Below are 26346 nucleotides of genomic sequence, written 5' to 3'. Positions count from 1 at the left end.
AAATTCACTTTCATAGTCATCAGAACTTACATTTTTTTTATTTCTTTTATTTCCGTTTATTTATTTTTTTGTTTTGTTTTTATTGTTTGACTTTTATTCTCCCTTTCATATTGAATTTTCATTTTTTTCTTTAAATTCACCCATATTCCAAATGACACACTACTCTTGGTCTTTTACTTTTTATTCTTTTTATTAAGATTATATATTTCTTACTATATTATTGTTATACAAAGTCCCAAGTCTTAATCAATTTCGCCATTTTCTTGAGCTTTATTACTGTTGTGGTAAACTTTATTTTCTCTCACACTTCGCCAAGTTTCTATCCCTTATTAGCCTATCTCCTCCATCTAACCTCCCATAAGCACTCTCCTTTCTTAAGTCACTTCACATTTTTTTCCCTTTTAATAACAGACCTATTTTCTTTTCACCTTTTATAAAGTGGCTAATTGGGTGAAATATCAGTTACTGATGTACTTCTACAAAGGAATACCTATTTGTTCACTACTTGTTCCTACTTTAAATCCCACAGAATACTCTCCTGCTGTCTTCCTCCATTTCACCTGTCCCTGACAAGCAGAGTGAGGAATTTTATTTCATTGATTTCTCTCTCCTTTTCCCACCCCCCCACAACAGGAACTTCACTCCTTACTTTTATTACTTCCCCCATCCTCTCAAAATCATTCTTCTTTACTGTGGGCATCTCATATTCACTTCTGCTTTTTTACAATATTCTTATTCCCATTCCACCTTTATTAAACTTCATTCACCTGTCACTGCTATTGACACTGCTTTGGATTTTCTGCAATTTTGCTCCCGTTGTTCCAGTACCTTTTCAGTTTTACTTCAAACCTCATAGTATACTCTTCCCTCTTCTTACACCTTGGCTCCCAATGCCCTTTTGTGTTTTATTTACCTTGTAAATTTTGTTCTCTCCATCTCTTCTCCTCATTCTATCCCAACTTTGATCAATTCTCCTTCCACTAACATAACACAATAGTTTCCGCTCTTTTAGCCATCTCATATTCCCTTTATCATATGTTATAATATCTGCAATCCCACTTCACATTTATTAATCTTAGTTCTATTGCAGTTCAGACTACTAATGTGGTAGGGGGTTGTTTTTGCTGGCATAGGTTTGGTGATTCTGTTAATGCTGCTTTGTTAACCAACACCTGTACAATAGCATATAAGACAAGGTCATTGTTCTGAATACCAGTAAACCTGCTGAGGGGAGAACCCAACAACAAAGGAACTACCTACAGGTAAAGCCCAAGTACAACAAGAGAACTGACAGAAACTGATGAAAGGGCAACCCTAGAGCATCCAGACAAGGAGATCAGAGACCACACCACTGAATCCCAAAGAACCCCTAACATAGAAGTTCACTCTATGAAGAGAGCTGGCAAAGCAGAGCATCTAGAATTGCAGAAACAAACAGAAAGAGTCACCTAAAGGGGAAGACAAAGAAAAAACCTGCAATTGAAAGGAATGTAAGATTCCCCAGTTAAAGAGTTAAATGAAATGGAGGCAAGCAAACTGCCAGACATAAAGTCAAAAGAATGGTTATAAGGATGCTCAAGGAACTCAGTGACAACTATAAGGAACTGACTGGGAATTACAGCAGTATGAAAAAGGAAATAGAAACTATAAACAAGAACCAGGAAGAAATGAAGAACACAATATTTGAAGTAACAAGCACACTAGAAGGAATTACAACCAGGCTGGATGAAGCAGAAGGCCAAATTTGTGAGCTGGAAGACAAGGTAGAAAAAAATACTCAGTTAGACCAGCTGCACAAAAACAGATTCAAAAATATGAAGACAGCTAAAGGGAACTGAAGGACATGACATGCGACAACATTCACATCATAGGAATAAAGAAGGAGAAGAAAAGGAGCAAGGGCTGGAAAATATGTTTGAAAATATAATGACAGAAAACTTCCCTAAATTGGAGAAGGGGAAGCCATGCAAGTTCAGAAAGCACACAGGGTCCCATTCAAGATAAACCCAGAGGACTACACCAAGAAACATCATAATTAAATGCCAAGTTTTCAAGACAAACAGAGAATCTTAAAGGCAGCAAGGGAGAAATAGGAAGTGACATACATGGGTGCTCCTATAAGGCTATCAGCTGATTTCTCAACAGAAACACTACAAGCCAAAAAGGAATGGCAAAAAATATTCCAGGTAATGAAATCCAAGGCTACTCTACACAGCAATTAAAATGGAAGGTGAAACAAGGAGTTTCCCAGACAAAAAGGCTAAAAAGAATACACCTCTACTAAACCATAACTGCAAGATATGCTAAAGGGACTGCTTTAAAAAGAGGAAGAAAAAGAGTGAGAGCTAGAAAAACACAGGAACAAAGGGAGGAAAATGAGTAAATACCTACCAATAATAACCTTAAATGTAAATAGATTAAATGCTTCAATCTAAAGACATAGGGTAACTCAATGGTTAAAACAAAACCCGCACATATGCTGCCTATAAGAGAACCACCTCAGAACAAAAGACCTACAAAGACTAAAAGTGAAGGGTTGGAAAAAAAATATTTCAAGCAAATGGACAGAGGAAAAAAGCTGGAGTAGCAACACTTATATCAGAGAAAATAAACTTCAAAACAAGGGCCATAATAACAGACACAGAAGGACACTTTATAACACTCATGGGGAAAGAAGCATCAAGGAAACATAAACATCATAAACATATATACATCCATCATAGGAACACCCAAATAAAGAAAATATTGGAGAACTTCAAGAAAGATATTGACAGCAAGACACTTACACTAGGGGATTTTAAAACCCCACTATCAAAAATAGATAGATCTTCCAAACAAAATATTAACATGGATACTGAGGCATTGAACAATGTCCTCAAAAAAAGAACTTATCTCAAAGAAGCAAAATACACATTCTTTTCAAATGCACATGGAACATTTTCAAGGACAGACTGCATGATAGGACTAAAAACAAACCTCAACAAATTCAAGAAAACTGGAATTATATCAGGCTTTTTTGCAGACCACAAAGACCTGAAACTAGAAACCAACCTCAGGGAAAAAACTCAAAAGCCCTAAAATTCATGGAGACTGAACAGCATGCTATTAAATAATCACTCGGTTAATAGACCAAGATCAAGGAAGATCAAGGAAGAAATCAAAACGTTTCTGGAAACAAATGAAAATGAAAACACAACAGACCAAAACTTATGGGCCACAGCAAAGGTGGTCCTGACAGGGAAGTTCATACCAATACAGGGTTACTTAAAAAAGATAGAAATATTTCAAATAAATAACCTAACCCTACTTCTACAAGAACTGGAAAAACAACAACAAACAAAGCCCAGAGTGAGTTGAAGAGAGGAAATAACCAAGATGAGACCAGAATTAAATGACAGAGAAACTAAAAGAACAATCCAAAATATCAATAAATCCAGGAGCTCTTTCCTTAAAAAGATAAACAAAATCAACAAACCTTTAAGTAGATTCATCAAGAAAAGAAAGGAATCAGGAGCCAAATAAATAAAATCAGAAATGAAAGAGGAGAGATTACGACTGATACTACAGAAATACAAAGGACTGTAAGGAATTACTAAAAACACTATATGCCAAAAATTTGAAAACATGGGTGAACACATGGGTGAAATAGACAAATTTCCGGAAAAATATATTCTCCTAAAACTGAATCAAGAAGAAGCAGAAAGCCTGAACACACTGATAATAGCTGCTGAAATTGAAGCAGTAAACAAAAAACTCCCATCATACATTAGCCCTGGACCGTACGGTTTCACAGTAGAATTTTATAAAACATTTAAAGAACAGCTAACCCCTATCCTTTTCAGACTATTACTGCAAAAAATCCAAGAAGAGGGAAGATTCCCCAAGTCTTTTTATGAGGACAGCCTAATCCCAAAACCAGATAAAGACATGACAAAGAAAGAAAACTACAGGCCAATATTGCTGATGAACATAGACCCTAAAATCCTCAACAGAGTATTGTCAAACCACTTCCAGCAATACAAAAAAAGTCATACACCATGATCAAGTAGGATTCATCCAAGGGATGCAAGGATGGTATAATATTCAGAAATCAATAAATTAATATTTCATATAAACAAGATGAACAATAAAAATCACATGCTCATATCAAAAGGTGCTGAAAAAGCATTTGATAAGGTACAGTACCCATTTATTAAATTAAAAAAAAAAACCTCAGCAAAGGGTAATAGAGGGAGCATACCTCAACATAATAAAGGCCACATATGAAAAACACAGAGCCAGCATCACACTCAATGGACAAAACCTAAAAGGTTTCCCACTAAGATCAGGAACAAGACAAGAGTGTCCGCTTTCACCACTTCTATTCGACATAGTATTGGAAGTCCTAGCCACAGTGATCAGACAAGAAACACAAATAAAAGGCAGCCAAATTGGAAAGGAGGAAGTAAAACTGTCACTGTTTGCTGATAACATGATAGGGTACATTGAATATCCTATATACTCCACCAACAAACTACTCAACTTAATCAGTGACTTTAGCAAAACACTGGAATACAAAGTCAATATTCAGAAATTGAATACATTTTTGTAAACCAACAAAGAAATATCAGAAACTGAAATCAGAAAAAACATCCCATTTGATATATCAACAAGAAAAATAAAGTCCCTAGGAATAAAGTTAACTTGGGAGGTAAAAGACCTATACTGACAAAACTATACAAAACTGAAGAAAGAAATTAAGGAAGATACAAATAAATGAAAGCATATACTGTGTTCATGGATTGGAAGAATTAACATCATCAAAATGTCTATACTACCCAAAATAAATTATAGATTCAATTCAATCCCTACTAGAATACCAATTACTTATTTCCAAGATACAGAAAATTTCAAAAATGTATGTGGAACAATAAATGACCTCGAATAGCTGCAGCAATTTTGAAAGAACAAAGTAGGAGGGATAACAATACCTAACATAAACTACATCACAAGTACACTGTAGTCAAAACAGTCTGGTACTGGCATAAGAAGAGACACATAGACCAATGGAACAAAACACAATGCCCAGAAATAAACTCATGTCTCTATGGTCAGTATTTGTCAAAAGTTGCAGAAGCAAAATGGAGTAAAAAACAGCCTCTTCAACAAATGGTTTTGGAAGATCTGGACAGCTCCATGCAAAAAAAATTAAACTCAATCACCAATTTACACCATACCCAAGAATAAACTCAAGATGGATAAAAGATTTAAATATAAGTTACGACACCATAGAAATCCTAGAGGAGAATGTAGGCAGGAAAATCTCAGATATTCCACACAGCATTATTTTTACCCATATGTCCCCTAGAACAAGGGACATAAAGAATAAACAAATGAGACTTCATCAAAATAAAAAGAATCTGCATGGCTAAGGAAAATATCAGCAAAATAAAAAGGTAACCAACCGTATGGGAAAACATATTTGCCAATGATACCTCAGACAAGGGTTTGATCTCCAAAATATATAAACAACTCACGTGACTCCACTCCAGGAAGACAAACAGCCCAGTTAAAAAGGGCAAAGGACCTGAACAGACACTTCTCTAAGGAGGACATACAGAGGGCCCAGAGACATATGAAATGTTGCTCAGCATCACTAACCATCAGAGAGATGCAAATTAAAACCACAATGAGACTTCCGGCCAAGATGGAGGCACAGGTAGACATACTATGCCTCCTCGCACAACCAAAAGAAGGACAACAACAAATGTAAAAACAAAAACACCAGAAGTGACAGAAAATCGAACTGTATGGAAGTCTGATAACCAAGGAGTTAAAGAAGAAACATTCATCCAAACTGGTAGGAGGGGCAGAGATGGGCAGCCGGTCAAAGAGGACTCACAGCAAGGTAGAGGATTGCAGACTGGGCAGTCCCACATTTGTGTGCAGATAAAGTGGGAGGAACAACCAGGGAATGAGACAGACAACACAACCCAGGGTTCCAGTGCAGGGAAATAAAAGCCTCAAAGCCTCTCACTGAAAATGCCTGTGGGGGTTGAGGTGACAAGAGAAACTCCCAGCCTCACAGGAGAGTTCACTAGAGAGACCCACAGGGTTCTAGAATGTATACAAGTCCATCCACCTGGGAATCAACACCAGAAGGGCCCAATTTGATTGTGGGTAGCTGTGGAAGCGACTGAAAACCAGCAGAGAGCAGAGCAAGCGGCATTGTTCCCTCTTGGACCCCTCTCCCGCATACAGAGTCACAACGCAGCAACGTGGGTTGCCCCACCCTGGTGAACACCTAAGGCTCTGCCTCTTACTACATAATGGGTGTGCGGAGACAAAATAAAAATGGCCCAAATGAATGTACAGATCAAAGCTCCAGAAAAAATATAACTAAGCGACGAAGAGATAGCCAACCTATCAGATGCAGAGTTCAAAACACTGGTAATCAGGATGCTAATGGAAATAGTTGAGTATGGTCTCAAAATAGAGGAAGAAGTGAAGGCAATGCAAAGTGAAATAAAGGGAAATGTACAGGGAACCAATAGTGATGGGAAGGAAACTAGGACTCAAATCAATGCTGTGGACCAGAAGGAAGAAAGAAACATTCAACCAGAACAGAATGAAGAAACAAGAATTCAAAAAAATGAGGAGAGGCTTAGGAAACTCCACGACATCTTCAAACATTCCAACATCCAAATCATAGGGGTACCAGAAGGAGAAGAGAAAGAGCAAGAAATTGAAAACTAATTTGAAAAATTAATGAAGGAGAACTTCCCCAATCTGGAAAAGGAAATAGACTTCCAGGAACTACAGGAAGCTCTGAGAGTCCAAAAGTAGTTGGACCCAAGAAGGAACACACCAAGGTACATCATAATTACATTAGCCATGATTAAAGATAAGGAGAGAATCTTAAAAGCAGCAAGAGAAAAGGAGACAGTTACCTACAAAGGAGTTCCCATAAGACTGTCAACTGATTTCTCAAAATAAACCTTGCAGGCAAGAAGGGGCTGGAAAGAAGTATTCCAAGTCTTGAAAGGCAAGGACCTACATCTAAGATTACTGTATCCAGCAAAGCTATCATTTAGAATGGAAGGGCAGATAAAGTGCTTCTCAGATAAGGTCAAGTTAAAGAAGTTCATCATCACCAAGCCCTTCTTATATGAAATGTTAAAGGGACTTATCTAAGAAAAAGAAGATAAAAATAGGAACAGTAAAAATGACAGCAGACTCACAGTTATTAACAAACACACCTAAAACCAAAACAAAAGCAAACTAAGCAAACAACTAGAACAGAAACAGAACCACAGAAATGGAGATCACATGGAGGGTTATCAACAGGGGACTGGGAGGGGGAGAGAGGGGGGAAAGGTACAGAGAATAAACAGCATAAATGATAGGTGGAAAATAGACAGGGGGAGGGTGGGAATAGTGTAGGAAATGTGGAAGCCAAGGAACTTATAGGTATGACCCATGGACATGAACTATAGGGGGGGAATGTGGGAGGGAGGGGGTGGGCAGGATGGAGTTGAGTGAAGGGGAGGAAATGAGACAACTGTAATAGCATAATCAATAAATATATCAAAAAAAGAGAAAAAAGAAATCAAAGAGGGGACAAATGACACCAAAAAATACAAAGAAATATCAGGAAATATTACAAAAAATTATATGGCCAACAAATTGGACAATCTGGAAAAAATAGATAAATTACTAGAAATATACAATCTGTCAAGAATGAATCAGGAAGAAACAATATCTGAACAGACTGATAACTACTAACAAAATTGAACCAGTAATTGGAAAATCCCAACAAAGAAAAAGTCTTGGATCTGATGCCTCCACAAGTGAATTTAACCAGAGTAAAAGAAGGTAATACCTATTGTTCTCAAACTATTCCCAAAATTATAGAGAAGGGATGGCTCCCAAACTCAAGTTTACAAGGCCAGCATTACCCTGATACCAAACCTGCTAAAGACATTACAGAGAAAGAAAAGTTCAGGTCACTATTCACAATGAACATGGATGCTAAAATCCTCAACAAAATGTTAACAAACCAGATCCAGCAATACTTTAAAAAGATCATATACCATGATCAAGTGGGATTTACTTCTGGGATGCAAGGTTGGTTCAATATCCACAAATCAATGAATGTGATACACCAGATAAAAAAACGAAGAATAGATGCAGAAAAAGCATTTGATAAGTTCTAGCACCCATTTGTATTAAAAACTCTCAGCAAAGTAGGGATAGAGGGAACATACCTCAACATAATGAAGGCCATATATGACAAACCCACAGTTAACATCATACTAAAGTGTGAAAAGCTAAAAACGTTTTTCTTAAGATCAGGAACAAGACAAGAATGTCCACTTTCACCAATTCTATTCAACATGTGTAGGATGTGCCTGTTATACGGAGCATAATCTATTTTTTACTTACTATAATTTTATTTTAATTGTGTAAGGGGAGAGAAGCCTATCATCAAACAATAACAAAAAAGCCTTTTTGAATCACTCTGTGAATTTTTGGGGGGTGGAGGGGTATTTTGGATTTCAATTTTGATTTGAAATTTTACATGTCAGATATTAGTAACTGAAAGCATTTCCCCTTCCTCTCATCTTAATGGTTCTCCTTTCCCCTGTATTTCCTTTGACTGTCCTATATTACCAAATACTACAGCCAGATTGCCAATCCCATATTTTGGAAGTGTGACCTGTTAAAAGACACACACTGCTCTAACTTCCCTAGCTGACACAACCCAGTCACTACCAAAGAGCTTTTAGGCATCATACTGTCACACATATTTTCACCACCACCCTCCATGACATCCATTCTTTTGCATTTTGAAAATGATTTTTCTGTAAGACACCTTATGTTCCTATTTAAGTGTCCCAAGAATCAGAGTTTATTATTATTCAGGTGACCTAATTTTAAAAATCACTTCTTATAGTGCAGTAATGATTCCTAGAGTTTTATTCCCCAGGACAGCTCTTCCCAGCTTCTGTCATCCTTTGAGATTACTGGTGTTTCAAATAAAAGGAAGAATGCCTTATGACATGAACCTTTTACTTTAAATCTGATTTTGCCTTTCATTAAAATAAGGGGGAAAGAAATAAGTCTTCTCACTTTCAAACACATCAGTCTGCTCATGTATTTCAAACAATTAGCAGAGAGGTAGGATGGCTCTGTCTGCAATCAAGTATGTGGTACCTTTATGAGCTTCCACATCCCCTCTCAGTTTTCAAACATGACAATTAGAAAAAGTGCTCAGTGCTAAACCAGCCACAATGGTGAGACCTCTACAACCTGCTGGATGCCACTATGTTGCTATGGCTGTTAAGAAAGGGTCCTGTTTAACCTACAGAGTGCACTGGTGTAGAGATCATTACAACACAATACAGAAGAGAGAAGAACTCCAGCATTCCTCCTCCAAGGTGAACTTCACACTGAAGCCTTGTAGCAGTTACCTCAGGGGCATGGTAGGAAAGACATTGGAAGATCCAGTCCATGGCAGGTGAGTACAAGGGAAGGTAGGATGAGAGCTCCACTCCTAGGACCACCAGATGGTTCTGGACTGTATCCCCATGAATCTACAAGAGACAAAATACACACTTAGACAAGGAAGGAAAGTCACATTATAAACAAGGACCATGTAACTCACAGAATGCATACTTATAAGCATTTGGATGGTCCTCACAGAAATTGTCTTGTTTCTCAGGGTTTTGTTTGTTTGTTTATTTAACTAAAAGAAAGCAGCAAAGTTTCCCATGTCACTGAGCTGAGATGTTCTGGGAATGTGCACTGTGGAAAGAAGTAACCTGATAAAAATGGAGCCCGCAGATGTTAAAATGGAAGTCTGATCAATTGTAGACATTCCTGTTAACAAATGCATATTAATTCTCTCTGCTTGCTCGGTAGATCAACACACTTTAATTGTCTGTAACAGATGCTAGTATAATTTTATAGGGTTTACAATTGTTTAAAAGATTTTATTTATTTATTTTTAGAGAGTGGAAGGGCGGGAAAAAGAGGGAAACATCAGCGTGTGGCTGACTCTCACATGCCCCCTACTGGGAACCTGGCCTGCAACCTAAGTATGTGTCTTGAGTGGGAATCGAACTGGCGACCTTTCGGTTCATAGGCTGGCACTCAATCCACTGAGCCACACCAGACAGGGCTCTAGGGTTTACACTTTTAAAGAGCTTTGAGGCAGTCTCAACTTGAAAAAGCAACTGAGTTTTGTGATTTTGTGATCATGTAACTGTTATATCAACTGTTCTGCATTGTTCTCCTACCTGTTTGAATGTAAGAAGAAAGTCAAAAAAGTTCTTATTTAGGCTGTCTTTGAGATGTGGAGCCACTTCCATTCCTACCTGCAGCCAAAAAAGAAAAAGAAGAAATTACCTTGACTATGGAACAGGCTGCAAATAATATATATACAGTAGGATGCCATTTTGTAAATTGAAAATGTACACACTGATAGATACAGACACAGAGAAGACCAGAAAGTTCATTTTTATTATTTTTTGTTTACCTATTATCTTATTCAATAAGCATACAATTTTCATTAAAAAAAGAAGCTATTTTTAATTAAAAAAGGGGCATTCGCAGTAATCATCCTTTTAATTTCCCAAAGGTAATGAATGTATTTTTGAACAGATGACCACAAGAACAAATCAATACAGCACTAGGAGGAATGTACTCTCAAGGTTGTATATACGATTTTCTCTTCCTCTCTGAAAAATGATAAACATACATGGATTATGGTATATAAAAGAGTCAGCTGGGACTTCACTGTTGCATTGTTAAAATATATGGATTTATTCTTTGCTAGGCAGGCATGGAAGCAGACAAATTATAATATATTTTAAGAAATTTTATATAAGATAAGCATGAAGCATAACAATGCTATAATCCATTGGTCTTGCATTCATTGTTTTTAAAAAAGACTAACACTTCCTGCTGAAAAAACCTGCTAATCAGAGAGAAGGTGGCTAGGGGCCTGGGAATGGATGGAAAAATGAAGGTCTGAGCTACAAAGCATCTCAATGTTCCTTAAATTAAGTTCCTCAGATATACCTCAGATATTTGCTGGCTTTCATGCATAAACAGCTTTATAAGGAAAGTTGCTTTTCTGGTGCATGATTTTTTCCAACAGGGTCAGATTTCTGCCACTCACCTCCTCCCTCCCCAGAAGCCCGAAGATTATAAATTGTGATGTTTATTATTTATAAAGTGATGTTTACTATTATCTTCACAGATAGCTATGAAAAATTCCTTTGAGAAGAATTATGCAAAATTCATGGGTTGTTAAATTCTAAGGGCACCTCTATGGCTATCGGGGATGTTTCCAAATAAGATATAGATTTAAAAAAAGCACTAACAAGAAATGTTACATCCAGTTCTACTATGTTTTGATTCTGTTGTCTTTCTTTCCACTCAATCATATCTTAGAAAGGAAATAATTATCTGTTAGGTGACAACAAAGAAAGGCCCAGTGGATAAGCAGTGGAGATGAGCTGAAAGGACCATGACTCAGAAGAGTAGTTGTTAAACTTTCCTTTAATAAAGTATTGAGCTGCCTGTACACCCTGCCCACTCACTGCTTTTTTTCCTTTTTTGGTCTGTCCCTTCCCATTTAGCCAAATGAGCAGCTTGGAAACCTCCTGGGTCTGAAAGATTTCTACCCAGAGGAGCAAGGATAGTTGTTCATGATTTTCATCTGCTGCTTTTGTCTGCTTGGCATTTGTTCTCAGTTTTTGTCTGTGGAAAATCAAACTTTTCTCTTGGATCAGGTTTGTGGCACAGTTGGACCCAGCCCACCCTAAGTTCCAGAGATGGGCACATGACCTGGACTGGGTCTGTAAGCATATTTCATCCTATGGCCACAGTGACTGATCCATCAATAAACAAGTGACCCAAGACAGTCTAAGGCAATTCAGCCATGAGACTGACTGGAACTACTAGGGAAAGGGGACTCTCATTCTACTGGGGCTCCTACATTGAAAAAATGAAAGCTGGAGCTGCTGTGGGCCACCGTATAGAAAGAGCATGCCTCAGAATGAAGTCAATCCAGAGGAAAGCAGAGCTGAGTGATGATGAAAAGGATGATTCTTGACAATACTCTGAGGCCCTGGATCCAGCCATGACTACATTATTCTCTGACTCTTCAGAGCCAATCTCCATTTTTGCTTATAGTACAAATTGGGTTTTTGCCACTTGAAAACCGTAAGAATTCTTACTAATGAACAGACTGTCTTATTCTTTTTGTCAAAAATTTTTAGTAACAACCCAATAAGGAGAATTAATGCACTGCCTGGACTGACAAAATGATTTCAACAGATAAAGTATATTTCATCACCAGTCTTCCTGGGATAGTTCTGCTATCTCAACTTAATGTCACTAAGTTTTCAAGATGCAGCTGCCAGTCAAAGGCACCTTAAATGTAACAAGCATTATCTCTTTCCTAACTCACATAGCTTTCCTAAAACTTTAACACTGAACAGGTTTGCAAGGAATGGGTATTTCTCCTCTTTCTGACTTCTCTTTAAAAAACAGAAACATATTCCTAAGACATGAAGTAACTCTAAATCTTAATTGTTCTATTATTCAAATGATGTTAAGATAAGTTCAAAGCTTTTGCTACAATTTACAAGGGGAGGGGAAGTAATGTGAGGATATGCAAACAATAGAGGTATCCTGGCATCCTCCCCTGAGGCTCCAGCAGTGTTCTGTGCACAGTAGGCCCAGCAAACACTGCTGCTAAAGGAATATTAAACTTCAGTATAGTCCATAATTTTGCTATTGGAAACATACCCAATATTCCTCTGTGAAAAATTCACCTCAAGTTTCAAGCAGATGGCAATGTATACACACTTTGGCCTGTTACAAAAGTGGAACAGGTTGCCCTGAAATAGAAGGCTTTTTCTTTCATTCTCAGTATCAAGAAGCAGAGCTATGAAAGTGTCCTTCACAAGGATATCTGCTACTTACCCTGAGGGCAATGACTGATTTATGTACTTGAGACTAGAGAACTTCTGTCATATGATGGATGTCACATCAAAGAAGTCAATCAAAGGCTACTGTTTCTCACCTCCTGATTTAAAAATATAAATAATTACTAGTGGGGGGTATGGGGATCTATGTAGCTTTGTTCTTAAGGAAGACTAGGGTTCATCAAGACACTACAAAAGGGGCAATAAGTCCTCTTTAAAGCTGAATGATGCTGATAGGAAAAGCAAGGAGTACTCCCACTGAAAGCTGACAAGAGGCAAAGGTCCCCATATGATTTAAAGAAAAATAACTGTAAAATGGGTTGTGTTTTTCATAAATGAAAAAAAAAGTTTTAAGTAGAAACTTCATGGTGCATTAAAGGAAAAGAAGGCTAAGTGATTTACCATCTGGACCACCTCGTCCATTAGAGCAGTGCCAAACATGGGCCTACAGCCTCCTCAGCCAGGCTCTATAGACCCTAACACCTGTCATCACAGGGAGTTCTCTCTGCCAAACAGCCCTCACCACCTCACACTCTTGAGTCAGCTCTTGAATATGAGGACAGAACAGCTAATATAACAATCAAATTCAAGACAAAGGAAAAGCATGTTTCAAGTCAATGAAAAGTAACCCATAAGCTCAGAGGCCTGGGGAGCCTCCTTCCCAGCAAGAACAGAGAAACAATTAATTATGAAAATTAGTTCATTTGTACGAGGATGACCTTAAATGCCCCATAATTAGAGTTACAGTAAGTGGGTCTAGTTTAAAATTAATTTTGAAGAGAAAATCCTACAGCTCTGCTCTCTATGGAAGAACCATGCTCTAAAATTAGCAGCTAGTAAAGTCCTTTAAAGACTTATGTCAGCATTTAAGGAGACAGGATACTGCCACATTTGTGAGCACAGGACCTGATGTGACCTACCCGGCATAGATAGGCCCTGGCAAACACTGACACCAGTGGGTCTCCGATCCCTCGAATCATGCAAGTCAGGCGGGGCAAACATTCTGAGATCCCCCTGTTAGAAACAAAAGATGGCAGGCAGCATTACACCCTCTGTGAGAGTTCCCTGTACTTTGTTTTTTAAAAAAAAGACAAAGCCAAACTTCCTAAATTTAGGGGGCAAAAAAAAAGAAGGATTTCAGAAACAAACCAAGGTCAAAGTTTCAGAGTTTTCTAGGGCTATGTAATAACAGTCTTTCTCTCACTCACAATTCATTCATTGAATGGTTTCTTTCATTTTACCATTTGTTAGTGCTGTAATCTAATCTTCACTTTTTCTGCTGAGGTCACATTTACTTTACTAATTTAGCAGTTTTTGTCCCCCAATTATTTTCTGTGGATGGGTATCCCGATTTTCTCCATATTCTCACTGTTATCTACAGGGCTGGGCAAAAGGAGGTTTATAGTTGTAATACAAATATAATAATTATTAAACAATAGTATAAGAATAAACTCTGTTTTACATTCTCACAATTATAAACCTTTTTCCCAGCCCTGAATAGTCCTTTGGCACTGACTTACTATCCTGTGCCCTCCCCTTTCCCATCACCCGTCACCTACAACTCCAGGTTGGCATGAGTATCCCCCATCAATGGGGACTGTGCTGTGTGTATTTCTCCTGTAACATGGGACTGACTACCTCTGCCTGGGGCATTATGCTTCCCCCAATGGTGAGGCAAAATAACTGTTTCTTCTTCCATGTTTTCCCCACAAACAACCCCAGGCATTCCCAGATCCCAATCAAACACATTTGATACACTAGATTCTAAACTACTCTATAGAGTACCTTGAGTCAGCCATAGCATTGAGGAGTTTATTATCTAAAAGCCACCCAACAGGACTCAGGGTTTCCTGGCTCTGCAGAAAGATCTGGTTTCCCCAGGCTCTGTAAACTACTCTCAAAACAATGTCTGTAGTGACCCAGGGTAGTCTGGGGTGCAAACAAAGGCTTTGGTGCCTGACATTGTTAACTTCACCACCATCTTAGATAGCAGCAGTACACAGAGTCCAGGCCACTGCCTGCCAGGTTTGGCTCTTAGTGTGGTGTGTGCAGCTCAACGGACCCTCCAAGACCTCTTCTTAAGATCTCGTTCACAGAGGAGGAGGCTGAGAGTCAGAGAAGCCAAACAACTTGCTCAAGAGCACATGGTTAATAATGGCAGATCCAGGATTCAAATCCAGCTGAGCTGATCTCCTATGAGCTATTCAATCAACCTCTCCTAGCTTGAGTTTATTTAACAGTGAAATGAGGATTAAAATGGTATCTCTACTTCATTAGGTTTTCATGTGGATTAAATAAGAAAATGCATGTAAAATCTGCTACTAAGTACCCAGCTACTAAGTAACAGCTACTATTACATTGCCATTAGTATGTGTGGGGTTGGGGAGAAACTGATTTTTTATAAGTGCTATGGTTCTGGACATTTCAGAAAAAAGAGCGTTACGTTTTGGACAGGAACTTGTTACACTTCAGAATGGATGCTTCCACATAACTACAAAAACATTCCGTTAAGAAAAGACATTTTCCAGAAGGCCTGTTCCCTAGGGGAAAAAAACTAAACTTTTTAAAAACATTTATTATTGTTCAAGTATAGTTGTCTGCCTCTTCCCAAAAAACTGAACTCCTCATGAACAGAACTAGGTATGTCTTCAGAAGAGGGAAACATAATGGCTCTCAACAATGCAAAGAATTAAGTTAGCTAGTGGCTTGTGGTTTCTATATTTGGCTTTCAAGGTTTTATATCTTTTTTAAAATAAAATTTGGAAAACGTTACAAGCTGGCTCACAGTTGCATGCTGAAATCCCAGGTAGATTTTGAGCCTTTCCAATCAAGACTTATGGGGAAAAAATGAACTTCAGAAAACTAAGATTCAATTTGCATATAAGTTGAATTCTCTGTTCTTCAGTTTTGGCATTTTGCAGAGAAGCTTGACCCTGTTCCTTTCAAATTCCGGGAATCAGAGAAAACACACGAAAATGAAGCATTTATACTGAAAGAATCCATGTGGGAATTCCTCACTGGAAACAAAGCCTGGTACATGGCATCATATTTAAAGGAAAAAACTAGAAAAGTCTTAGAAGAAAGTAAGAGTCCAAGAGCTTTTCTAGAGTACGGTTGGCCCTGTATTTCCAGGCTGGCAGCTGTAACAGGATCAAATTTTCAACAGGAGTTCAGGGCATGTCTTCTATTACCAAGCAGGTAACACTTTTTTGCCTCTTTAAAATCCTCAGACAATAAAAAAAGGATACAATCTTGGAATGAGTTCCCTGATGGAAGCAATCTTGAAAAACCAATTTAAGCATGTTTCTTTGGCCGTGTCATTTATATTCTCTGGAGAGAAGTCATCTGTAACACAAAAATAATACCCATTAGTCTTTCTAATTCTCAGCATCTATTACAGCTGCTTGAGTCCTGGGCTAGTAAAATGTAGTAGAACTGAAGAAGGGGTGGGGGTGCCTAGTTCTTCCACCCCTTTCCTTCCAAATTTTATTACTAGGAAACAATTGATGACAATGAGAGCTTACTCAAGTGTCAGGTGTTATTCAGAATGTTAAATTTAGTCAGCTCACTTAATCCCCACAATAGCCCTCTGAAGTATGTACTTTTATTATCATCTTTTCCAAGGCACAGAGAAATTTAACAACTTGCCCAAGGCACAGAGCAAGCAAATTTAAGAGCTAGAATTCAACTCAGGCAGTCTGGCTGCACAACCTACAGTCTTAGCCGCTGCTCTAATATAATTCTTGGTGCACCCCCAATTAATACTACAATATTGTTGAGAATTCGATTCTTTACGAACCTGCAACTGTAACATGAAATGTGACTGAAACCTGTGTTCTAAATAGCACATAGTCCAGACTTAAAGGTAAATCAAGACACTCAGGTGAGAAAGCACCCAATAGTGGCTCTCAGACCCAAGTCATTTTTGGAAACACTGCCAGTTTCTCCCATTATCTGTTCTCTTCTCCTGCAATGATAGACCTCTCACTTTTCTGCTGGGCAAATGGCCATCCTTATAGCTAGGTATGGCCATGTGACCAAGTTCTGGTCCTAGGATGTCAACAAATTCTAGGAAATAGCTTTAAAAGAAGGGACTTGACCTTCTTTAGTCTTTTTTCCCTCCTACTGGCTGGAATGAGCTGTGAAGGCTAGAACCTCCGTAACCATCTCAAACCATGAGAGCAACGAGAAAGAAGTCAGGATCCCTGGCACCGTGAGCTAGTTGTCCCACCAGTACTGACCTTCTCTGTTGTTGTTTTGAGCTTTCTGGCACTGATACCCAGGCCTAATGTTGAAATACATCTTAATAAGGAATGGAAGTACAGAAAAATGAAAAAACAAAACAAAACAAAACAAAAACAAAAACAGAACTCATCAACACCAAGTCCACTTTATTGAACTCTAGAATGGAAATGACTTCTTCTCTATGATTTCTATACAGATTAGAGCCTGACTGCACCACTGCCTGTGCTTTATACTTTTAGGATTCAATCAGAAAGGGAAAAGTTAATTATTTTAGAATATAGCAAATGAATGTTGGCTTCTTGGCTCTCATCTTGTTCAGGAAGTCAGTTTTTAACCCTGATTCTGCTTTATACTATAATAAGGTGATCAAAACTCCTATGGAATCAGCAAAAGATAAACTTCCAGGTACTTCACTAGCAGAGAACAGTCACAATACAACTGCTGATATTTTGCAATTGCAATCTCAAGTATTAATCTATTTTTGGATATTCTCACATGCATCATTCATTCCCAAATAATTTTTCCATTTGCAAAGGGAAGGGGAATTACCATCCTCCCTTTCCTGGCTTAAACCTGTGCAGTTAACATTTTTTCAAGTTCCAAGAGATCCATACAAGAAAATATGAAAAAAAGTCTGAAATTCATTTGCCAATGTCTTGTAGAAAATGGAGAGGTGGGATTAATTTCCCTTCACATGACTAAATCATGTGACTTGAAACCCAAAGCAAAAATAAGTCTCTGAGGTCTTCGAATAAAATCCTTTCCAGTTGTAGGAAAGGAGGTTCAGTGAAGGGTGCACATACTGACTATAAGCTACATAGTAATTGGCATTATCAGCTCAAGAAGAAATTAGGTAAAGTTTTATGTTATGTAAGAGTTTAAAATACTATAACCAATTAAATATTATATTCCTTTATTTTAGTGCTCAAGGCAAACGTTTTGAAAATGAACTGAAGGTAGTGCTCTAGGCTGTGGAGAGTACTTATCTACAGTACTTATGTACTGTCTATAGTACATAAGACAGACCCTTTCCTCTCGAAGCTTATATTCCAGTCAGGGGAGAAACATAATAAACAGGGAAAAGAATAAGCAAACAATGAAATATCCAATAGCAGTCAACATGATAAAAGATATAAAACTAGGCATTGGACAAAAGAGTGAATTCAGTAAGGGATTGGTCAGAGTCATTAGATAGGGCCGTCAGAGAAGGTTCCTGCAGAGATGGCATTTGAGCTGACCCCGGAATAACAAAAAGGAGCCATCCATGCTTAGATCTTGGAGACATGTATTTGCAGGAAGAGAAACAGCAAGTGCGAAGGTCCTGAAGTAGCTATGACTGCTGACATGGACAAAGAACAGGAAATCAAGCCAATGTGGCAAGCAAGGAGAGAAGCAGGCACCACAAGCCAGATCATATAGGGCTATAGCCTGGATGAAGAGTTTGAGAATTTCTCTAAGTGTAATAATGAAAGCTCCCTGAGGAGTTCTGAGCGGAGGGATGACATGACATGATTTATACTTCGGCACCTGGGCTGCTACATAGAGAATGAATTCAGAATTTGGAATTTAATTCAGAAGGGACTTTGAGTAACCAATGGCAGAGATTTTTCCTTCAAGTTCCCATTTAATTTTCTTATGGTACTTCTTTCACTAGCCCTGACCTTCTGTGGCTATTTTAGGAGGAGGGAGGAGGCCAGTGAGTCGAGTTCCCTGTCACTTGCCAAGTCTCTACAATAGCAGTGAGAGTTTTCTTTACATCACAGTGCTTATAGGAATGCAGTGGTCATCTTAGCAGGTGCTAAAAGAAGGCCATATCAGTCAAGGGCCCTGCTTATCCAGATGCAGCCCACATCAGCCATGGGGGAAACTGAAGATGGGAATGCTGCTGATGACAAAAACCACAACACAATAAACTTAAGTTATTTCTGCCAAGATGAAAATAAAATTAGATGGTCTCTTCACACATATGCTAGATTAAGAGATAGTAGGAAAAACATTACTACATCTAGCAGTATATCCTTTCTATGAACCCAAAGGATACTGGTATCTTTCTAAACTCTTAAGAGTTATGTCTTAGTTAAATGTCTTGAAAGTAAAGGCTCAGAAATTAAAGTCACCAGTCAGAACTTATTCAAATGGAAAAAATGAGTAATGCCACCAGATTCCTCTCTAAACTTCATTTCTTCAGGCAGAATTCTGCATAGTAGATTTCAAAAGTTTTATACATAATTATTATGAAGACTCATCCCAGAGATTGTAAACATTTTTGAAAAAGGTCTGCCTCTATCCCTTTCAAGTTCCTGGGACCAGAAAACACATGCAGATGAAGATTTTAACTAAAGGGTAGGGGGTGAAGAAATTATTTTCAAGAAAACAAAAGCCTGAATGCATTGCTCAAGTTATTAAAAAAAGTTACTTCAGGGAAGAAGAATTTTAGTGATAAAAGTGTTAATTAATAACTTTAGACAAGAACTGGAAATATGAAAATCTTTTATGTTAAACTTTTATGTAACTAGAAAGTTATTAGTAATTTTTTCTTACTTGCCTATAAAATGTTGTTGGTATAGTTAGTAAAAATTGGGAAGAAAGAAAATTATTACAGTAGATGCAAACTCAAATGCTTCTGGGGTCAGGCAGGTAATATATTTTTAGGCAGTTAGGTATACAACAATAGGAAGTAGTAGAACCTGTATGAAAAAAACATTAAAAAAATACTATTGTAGCCAAGGAAAGCACCTATTTGGTTTAACTCTGCCTGCAGGCTGAGAGTAAACTACTGCTGGTATTGCACATGGAGGACAAGCTGGCAGGTATAAAATAAAAGAACCCGGATTGGTCAAATCTTTACGTTGACAGATAAGGCCTTGACATTCAGGAGCTCCCTGCCTACCTTCCCAGGCTCACAGCCTCCTAATCTTGAGACATCTAGAACATGGGAGGGACTGTTAAAAACATAACAGATGTGATATGGTGGCAGGGAGGATCTAGAACAATGCTGTCCAATAGAAATACCATGTAAGCCCATTCCAAAGCAGGGGAAATGTATACTTGATTAACCCAACTTATCCAAAATACCATTTCAATGTATAATCAGTATTAAAAAAATTATTAGTGAGATTCTTTCTAGTCTTTTATTTGTATTAAGTCTCTGAAATCCACTGTATTTTTTAATATCCATAGCACATCTCAGTTTGGACTGGCCAGACATCAAGTGCTCAAGAGCCCCATGTGACCAGTGCCTGCAGGTCCAACATCTTAGCAAGGTGGCAGCAAGGCTGTGGGCAAAAGTCCCTGACTATACTGCACTGGGTCTGCCCAATTATAATAAGACAAGATGATTTCTAAGAGCTCTTCTAGCCCTAAAGGTCTATAGGTTCTGACTCTTTCTGAGAAATAAGCATATCAAACAGTTTAAAATATATATAGATATGTAGATGGATGAAAGAAATAAAGAATGGATAAATTAAATGAATGAAGAGGTCAAATTATGAGTTACTGTTGCTGATGTCATCATCTGGCTAGGAGCAGCAGGAGGTAAAGTGAAAGAGAAACAAACTTATTCTAATGTGTGCGGGTAAGAATATTTACTCACAGCAGTCTAGGAACTTGAAAAGAGGGATAAAAGGAAAAGGAAGCTGCTGGTGTGAGTTCCATGTTACTAGACACATCATCACCATTTCAAAAGAAATTCATGGAATGCAGATTGGTGCAGCCATTGTGGAAAGCAGTATGATACCTCAAAACATAAAAAATGGACCTGCCTTTGGATGCAGCAATCCCTCTTTCGAGAATATATCTGAAGGAACCCAAAACACTAATTCAAAAGAATATAAGCACCCCTATGGTCACTGCAGCATTATTTACAATCACCACGATATGGAGACAGTCCAAGTGTTCACCAATAGATAAGTGGATAAAACAACTACGGGACATTTACACAATGGAATACTACTCAGTAAAAAAGGAAAGAAAATATTTCCCTTTGCAACAGTATGAATAGACCTGGAGAACATTATGCTAAGTGAAATAAGCCAGTCAGAGAAATACAAATACCATATGATTTCACTCATATTTGGAATCTAATGCACTGAACTAACATGGAAAATGGGGACAGACTCATAGATAGAGAGGATGACAGCTAGAGGGGGAGACGTTATAAGGTGGAGCGTTGTGCAAAATGAAAAGGACTTATGGACACGGACAAGTGTGGTGATTGCTAGGGGAGAGGGGTGTAAGGGAACTAAATGTTAATAAAAAAAAAGAAAAAAAGTAAATTAAAAAAGAAAGAAATTCATAATATACTCCCATTATAACCTCCTGAAAATTTTAAATTGATTGGCAATAAGCTTAATGCAAACATCACTTGGGCAAAGACTGTAGAGGCAAAGCATCTGTTACTGATTTATTTGATGGGTTTTTTAAAGCACTTTACTTCTTAGGAAAAATATTAAAATGTCAAGCAGCAGAGGAATTTAAGTTGATTGAAAGTTCAGATGAATCTAAATGCAACACCTTTTCATTCCTGCACATTCAAATTATTTGCCCAAATTCCTAGCTGGGCTGTTTGAAAACCTTCTGATGTTATTAGAAGACAGACAATCAAAAACCTGTAAAGATGTTTCTTTTACTTTTAGCAAACCAAAATTTAAAAATTTTATCAGGTCTCAATAAATCCTGATTTCATATAAACTGAATCCTGACTCCAGGGCAGAATAAAACCTTTGCAATAACTATGATGTTACCTGGTAAGATGCAGTCACCCACACACATGGAAAAGATGCGGTCATATACGAGATTTCCTGGGGAGGAAAAGATAGTATCATGCTCTTCAGAAGTAAACACTAAATAAATCTTTGTTAACTGGGAAGACAGACATCTCCCAGACAAACTTTAACTTGTGGTAATATGCTGCCACCTATAGGACAAATTTTAAGCTACATTTCTCTGTTTTTATTTTTAATAAAAGGGATTTTTATTTTCTGTGAGAGGCAGTTAAGTGTTCACTCTCCTCTTTGAGTTTTAACTGGAACATATTGTCAAAGCAGCCTCAGATACCTCCATTCACTCGACAGAGAATGGTGTACATTATACTCTAGATGAGAGGCTGCAAATGGGCAGCCTATAGGCTGAATCCAGCAGTGATCAATTTTGTTTGGCTCATCACACAATGGCTCACAAAGTGTTTTAATATTTTTTTGAATTAGTTGCCAACATGTAATAATTGGGAGAATTCACATGAAAACCCAGATTTCTGCTTCTTCACATATAATGTGCCAAAAACAGGCCCATATCTCTATAGGATAAAAATCAGCTAGAACAGAGTAGCTTCCCTAAAATGGCTTACAGACTAACCAGTTTGCCACAGTCTCCAACTCCCTTACTGTCTCTCATCACCAGCCTGCTTCACTCATTTATGTGATTGGACTGGTGCCCAGAAGCAGTTGTGTACACTGACATATCCCTAGTACCCAGACTGCTGCCTGGCATACAGTTGCAAATACTCAATTCTGCTATTATAGCTCAAAAGCCACTAAAGACAGTATGTAAACAAATGGATGTGCTTGTGTTCCAATAAAACTTTGTTTACAAACACAAGGGGGCAGTCTGAACCTTGTCTATAGACCAATCCCTAACCTAGCACAAAAAGCTTTGTGTATTCCATGCATGGTATTTAGAAAATACTGTCAATTTTCAAGGGATGAAATTTACAGATCTATTCATTTTCTTGACCCTCCCAAATCACCTTTAACATCAAAAGTATTTCCCTGTGTCATATGTTTCTTTATTCTCTCATAACTCCATGATTCAAGGCAGTAAAGAACCACGTACCTTATCCATACATAGAAAAAGAGCCAAGAAAGTTATAGGAATATTTTTCATCAAAGAACAGGAGATAAAATGAAATCATCAAGCAATGACCAATAACACGATTATAGACAAGAAGCCAGCCAAGCTAAGAGCAGCCATCTAGGTTCTTTGTCCCATGTACACTACTTACACTACACTAACCTAAACACACTTGCTGAAAATGTACATTCCTGGTGACCAGCTCAGAGAGTGTGAAAAAGAGTATTTTAGGAGGTGAAAACTAGGAATATGAATTTTGAGTAACCTGGTTAAGGAATTTTTACATACACTCAAGTATGAGATCCAGTGATTCAGGCAAGAACCATTTTTAATTTTTTAAAATATACTTTGGTTTTTTATTTTTATTTTTTAATAGTTTTAAAGATTTTATTTATTTTTAGAGAGAGGGGAAGGGAAGAAGAAAGACAGGGAGAGAAACATCAATGTGTAGTTGCCTCTCACACACCCCATACTGGGGCCCTGACCCACAAACCAGGCATGTGCCCTGACTGGGAATCGAACCAGTAACCCTTTGGTTCGCAGGCCTGCGCTCAATCCACTGAGCAACACCAGCCAGGCCAATATATTTTCTTGATTATGCAATTATAGTTGTCCCATTTTTTTTCTCCCCTTTATTCCCCTCCACCCTGCATCCCCACTCCCACCAGAATTCCCCCCCAACCTCTTGGTTCATGTCCATGGGTCGTACCTAAGTTCTTTGGCTTCTCTATTTCCCACATTATTCTTAATCTCCCCATCCATTTTGTACCTACCTTTTTCCTCATTCTCCCCCATCTCCCTTCCCACTGATAACCCCTCATGTGATCTACATTTCTGTGATTCTGTTTCTGTTTTAGTTGTTTGCAGAGGTTTTTTTGTTTTGTTTTTGTTTGAGGTTCAGTTGTTGGTAGTTGTGGGTTTGTTGTCATTTTACTGTTCATATTTTTGATCATCTTCTTTTTCTTAGATAAGTCCCTTTAACATTTCATGTAATAAGGGCTTAGTGATGATGAACTCCTCTAACTTGACCCCATATTCCATTCTAAATGATAGCTTTGCTGGATAATCTTGGAGGTAGGTCCTTTCCTTTCATGACTTTCATGAATTTCCTTTCCTGAATGGAAATTTCATGAATTTCCATTTTCCTTTCATGAATACTTCTTTTCAGCCCCTTCTTGCCTGCAAGATATCTTTGGAGAAATTAGGTGATAGTCTAATGGGAACTCCTTTGTAGGTAACTGTCTCCTTTTCTCTTGCTGCTTTTAAGATTCTCTCCTTATCTTTAATATTGGGTAACTTAATGATGATGTGCCTTGCTGTGCTCTTCTTTGGGTCCAACTTCTTTGGGACTCTCGGAGCTTCCTGAGCTTCCTGGGCATCTATTTCCTTTTCCAGATTGGGGAAGCTCTCCTTCATTATTTGTTCAAGTAAGTCTTCAATTTCTTGCTCTTCCTCTTCTCCTTCTGGCACCCCTATGATTCAGATGTTGGAATGTAGAAAGATGTCCTGGAGGTTCCTAAGCCTCTCTTCATTTTTTTGAATTCTTGTTTCTTCATTCTGTTCTAGTTGAATGTTTCTTTATTCCTTCTCCAAATCGTTGATTGGAGTCCTGGTTTCCTTCCTGTCACTCTTGGTACATTTCCCTTTATTTCACTTTGCATAGCCTTCACTTCTTCCTCTATTTTGAGACTATATTCAACTATTTCCATTAGCATCCCAATTACCAGTGTTTTGAACTCTGCATCTTATACGTCGGGTATCTATCGCTTTATCGCTGAGTTCTATTTTGGAGCTTTGATTTGTACATTCATTTGCGCAGTATCTTTTTTGTCTCTGTATGCCTGTTACATAGTAAGGGGCGGAGCCTTAGGTATTCACCAGGGTGAGACAACCCTTGTAGCTGCGTTGGAATGCTGTACGTGGGGGAGGGGTCCGAGAGGAGCAATGCCACTTACTTGGCTCTGGCTGGCTTTCATTACTTCTCCTGCTACCCACAGGCAAATTTGGCCCTTCTGGTGCTGATTCATGGGTGGGTGAGTTTGTGTACATTCTAGGATCCTGTGGGTCTCTGCAATGAACTCTTTTGTGAGGCTGGGAGTTTCTCTTGCCACTGCAACCCCCACAGATTTTTACTCTCATAAGTTTTGAGGCTTTATTTCCCAGGGCTAGAACCCTGGCTTGCACAGCGTATCTCGCTCCCCGTTGTTCCTCCTGGTTTATCTGCATGCAAATGTGAGACCACCCCCTCTGCCAGCCACTGCCTTACCAGGTCCTCCAGCCACTGCCTTGCTGCGTCTCCTTTCCACCCCCGTTGCCTGTCTCCACAACTCCTACCGGTCTGGGTGAATGTTTCTTCTTAACTCCTTGGTTGTCAGACTTCTATTCAGTTTGATTTTCTGGAAGTTATGGTTATTTTTTGTTTTTAAATGTGTTGTTGTCCTTCTTTTGGTTGTACAAAGAGGCAAAGTGTATCTACCTATGTCTCCATGTGGGCTGGAAGTCCCATTTTTAATTTTAAAACTTACCTTGGATATAGCAATCTCTGAAAACATCAACAAACCTTCTTCTTCCTTCTAAAGCAGTGGTTCTCAAACTTGGCTGAATATTCAGAGTACCTGGGGCACTTGAAAATATGCTGATGCCTGTGTCCATTCTCAGAGGATCTGATATAAATGGTCTGGGGTACCGCGTCATGATTGGGAATGTTATTAAGGCTCCCCAGGTATGCAGCCAAGGATGAGAGCCACTGTTCCAAACCAGTGCTTCATTGTAGACGTTCCCAGGAAGCGTCAGAGAACACACTTCAAGTCTCAAAAGGACCTGCCTTTGTCCTCCTGGCAGGAAGTGTTTGGTTACCTGTGCTCATGGGCTCTCTGTGGCAGTCTCTTCTGGTACAGTAAGAGGCTGCCTCTGTGACAACCACAGAATCAGGCACTGGGACTGCCTATTTTACCTTGGGACATCACGGTGAACCACAGTGGGCAGCTGCCTAAATTCTCACCTCCTAGGGCACACAGACTGGCCTTAAGAGTATGAAATACCTTTACTTCCTTCACAAAAAAGCTTGCTACCTCTCTAGCACCACAATTTTTATATTTAATCTTCATACTCTAAAGGGATTTTAACAGCAAAATCACTTTGGCCAAACAAGTTTGGTGAATTTGTTTTTTCTTTTATTAAGCCAGTGGACAACTACTTTGAGAAATAGTACCCAATCCTAGATTTATTTCCTTTCTTGTCCCATTTTCTGATAAACCAAAAACATTAAAAAACT

The 26346-nt window shown here is 38.4% G+C and overlaps 1 protein-coding gene across 6 annotated transcripts in view; it reads right to left on the bottom strand.

The window, feature by feature from the left end:
- Positions 1 to 26346, bottom strand: part of VPS35L (VPS35 endosomal protein sorting factor like) — a 159352-nt gene that overhangs the window by 85645 nt on the left and 47361 nt on the right. For 4 of the 6 annotated variants that reach the window (XM_024560480.3, XM_045195354.2, XM_045195355.2 and 1 more), the window contains 6 exons: positions 21968 to 22024; positions 16229 to 16325; positions 15424 to 15471; positions 13901 to 13994; positions 10281 to 10358; positions 9453 to 9575 (listed from right to left, as the gene is read on the bottom strand). In XM_024560480.3, coding sequence (XP_024416248.1) covers positions 9453 to 9575; positions 10281 to 10358; positions 13901 to 13994; positions 15424 to 15471; positions 16229 to 16325; positions 21968 to 22024 — 497 coding nt within the window. Of the gene's footprint in view, positions 1 to 9452; positions 9576 to 10280; positions 10359 to 13900; positions 13995 to 15423; positions 15472 to 15765; positions 16207 to 16228; positions 16326 to 21967; positions 22025 to 26346 lie in introns of those variants that run through there. The other 2 variants (XM_024560482.3, XM_045195356.3) reach the window with 2 other exon arrangements.

This window comes from Desmodus rotundus, chromosome 1 (genome assembly GCF_022682495.2).
Source record: "Desmodus rotundus isolate HL8 chromosome 1, HLdesRot8A.1, whole genome shotgun sequence".
In the NCBI taxonomy this organism is placed as follows: Eukaryota; Metazoa; Chordata; class Mammalia; order Chiroptera; family Phyllostomidae; genus Desmodus; species Desmodus rotundus.
This window is presented reverse-complemented; position numbering and strand designations above follow the sequence as displayed.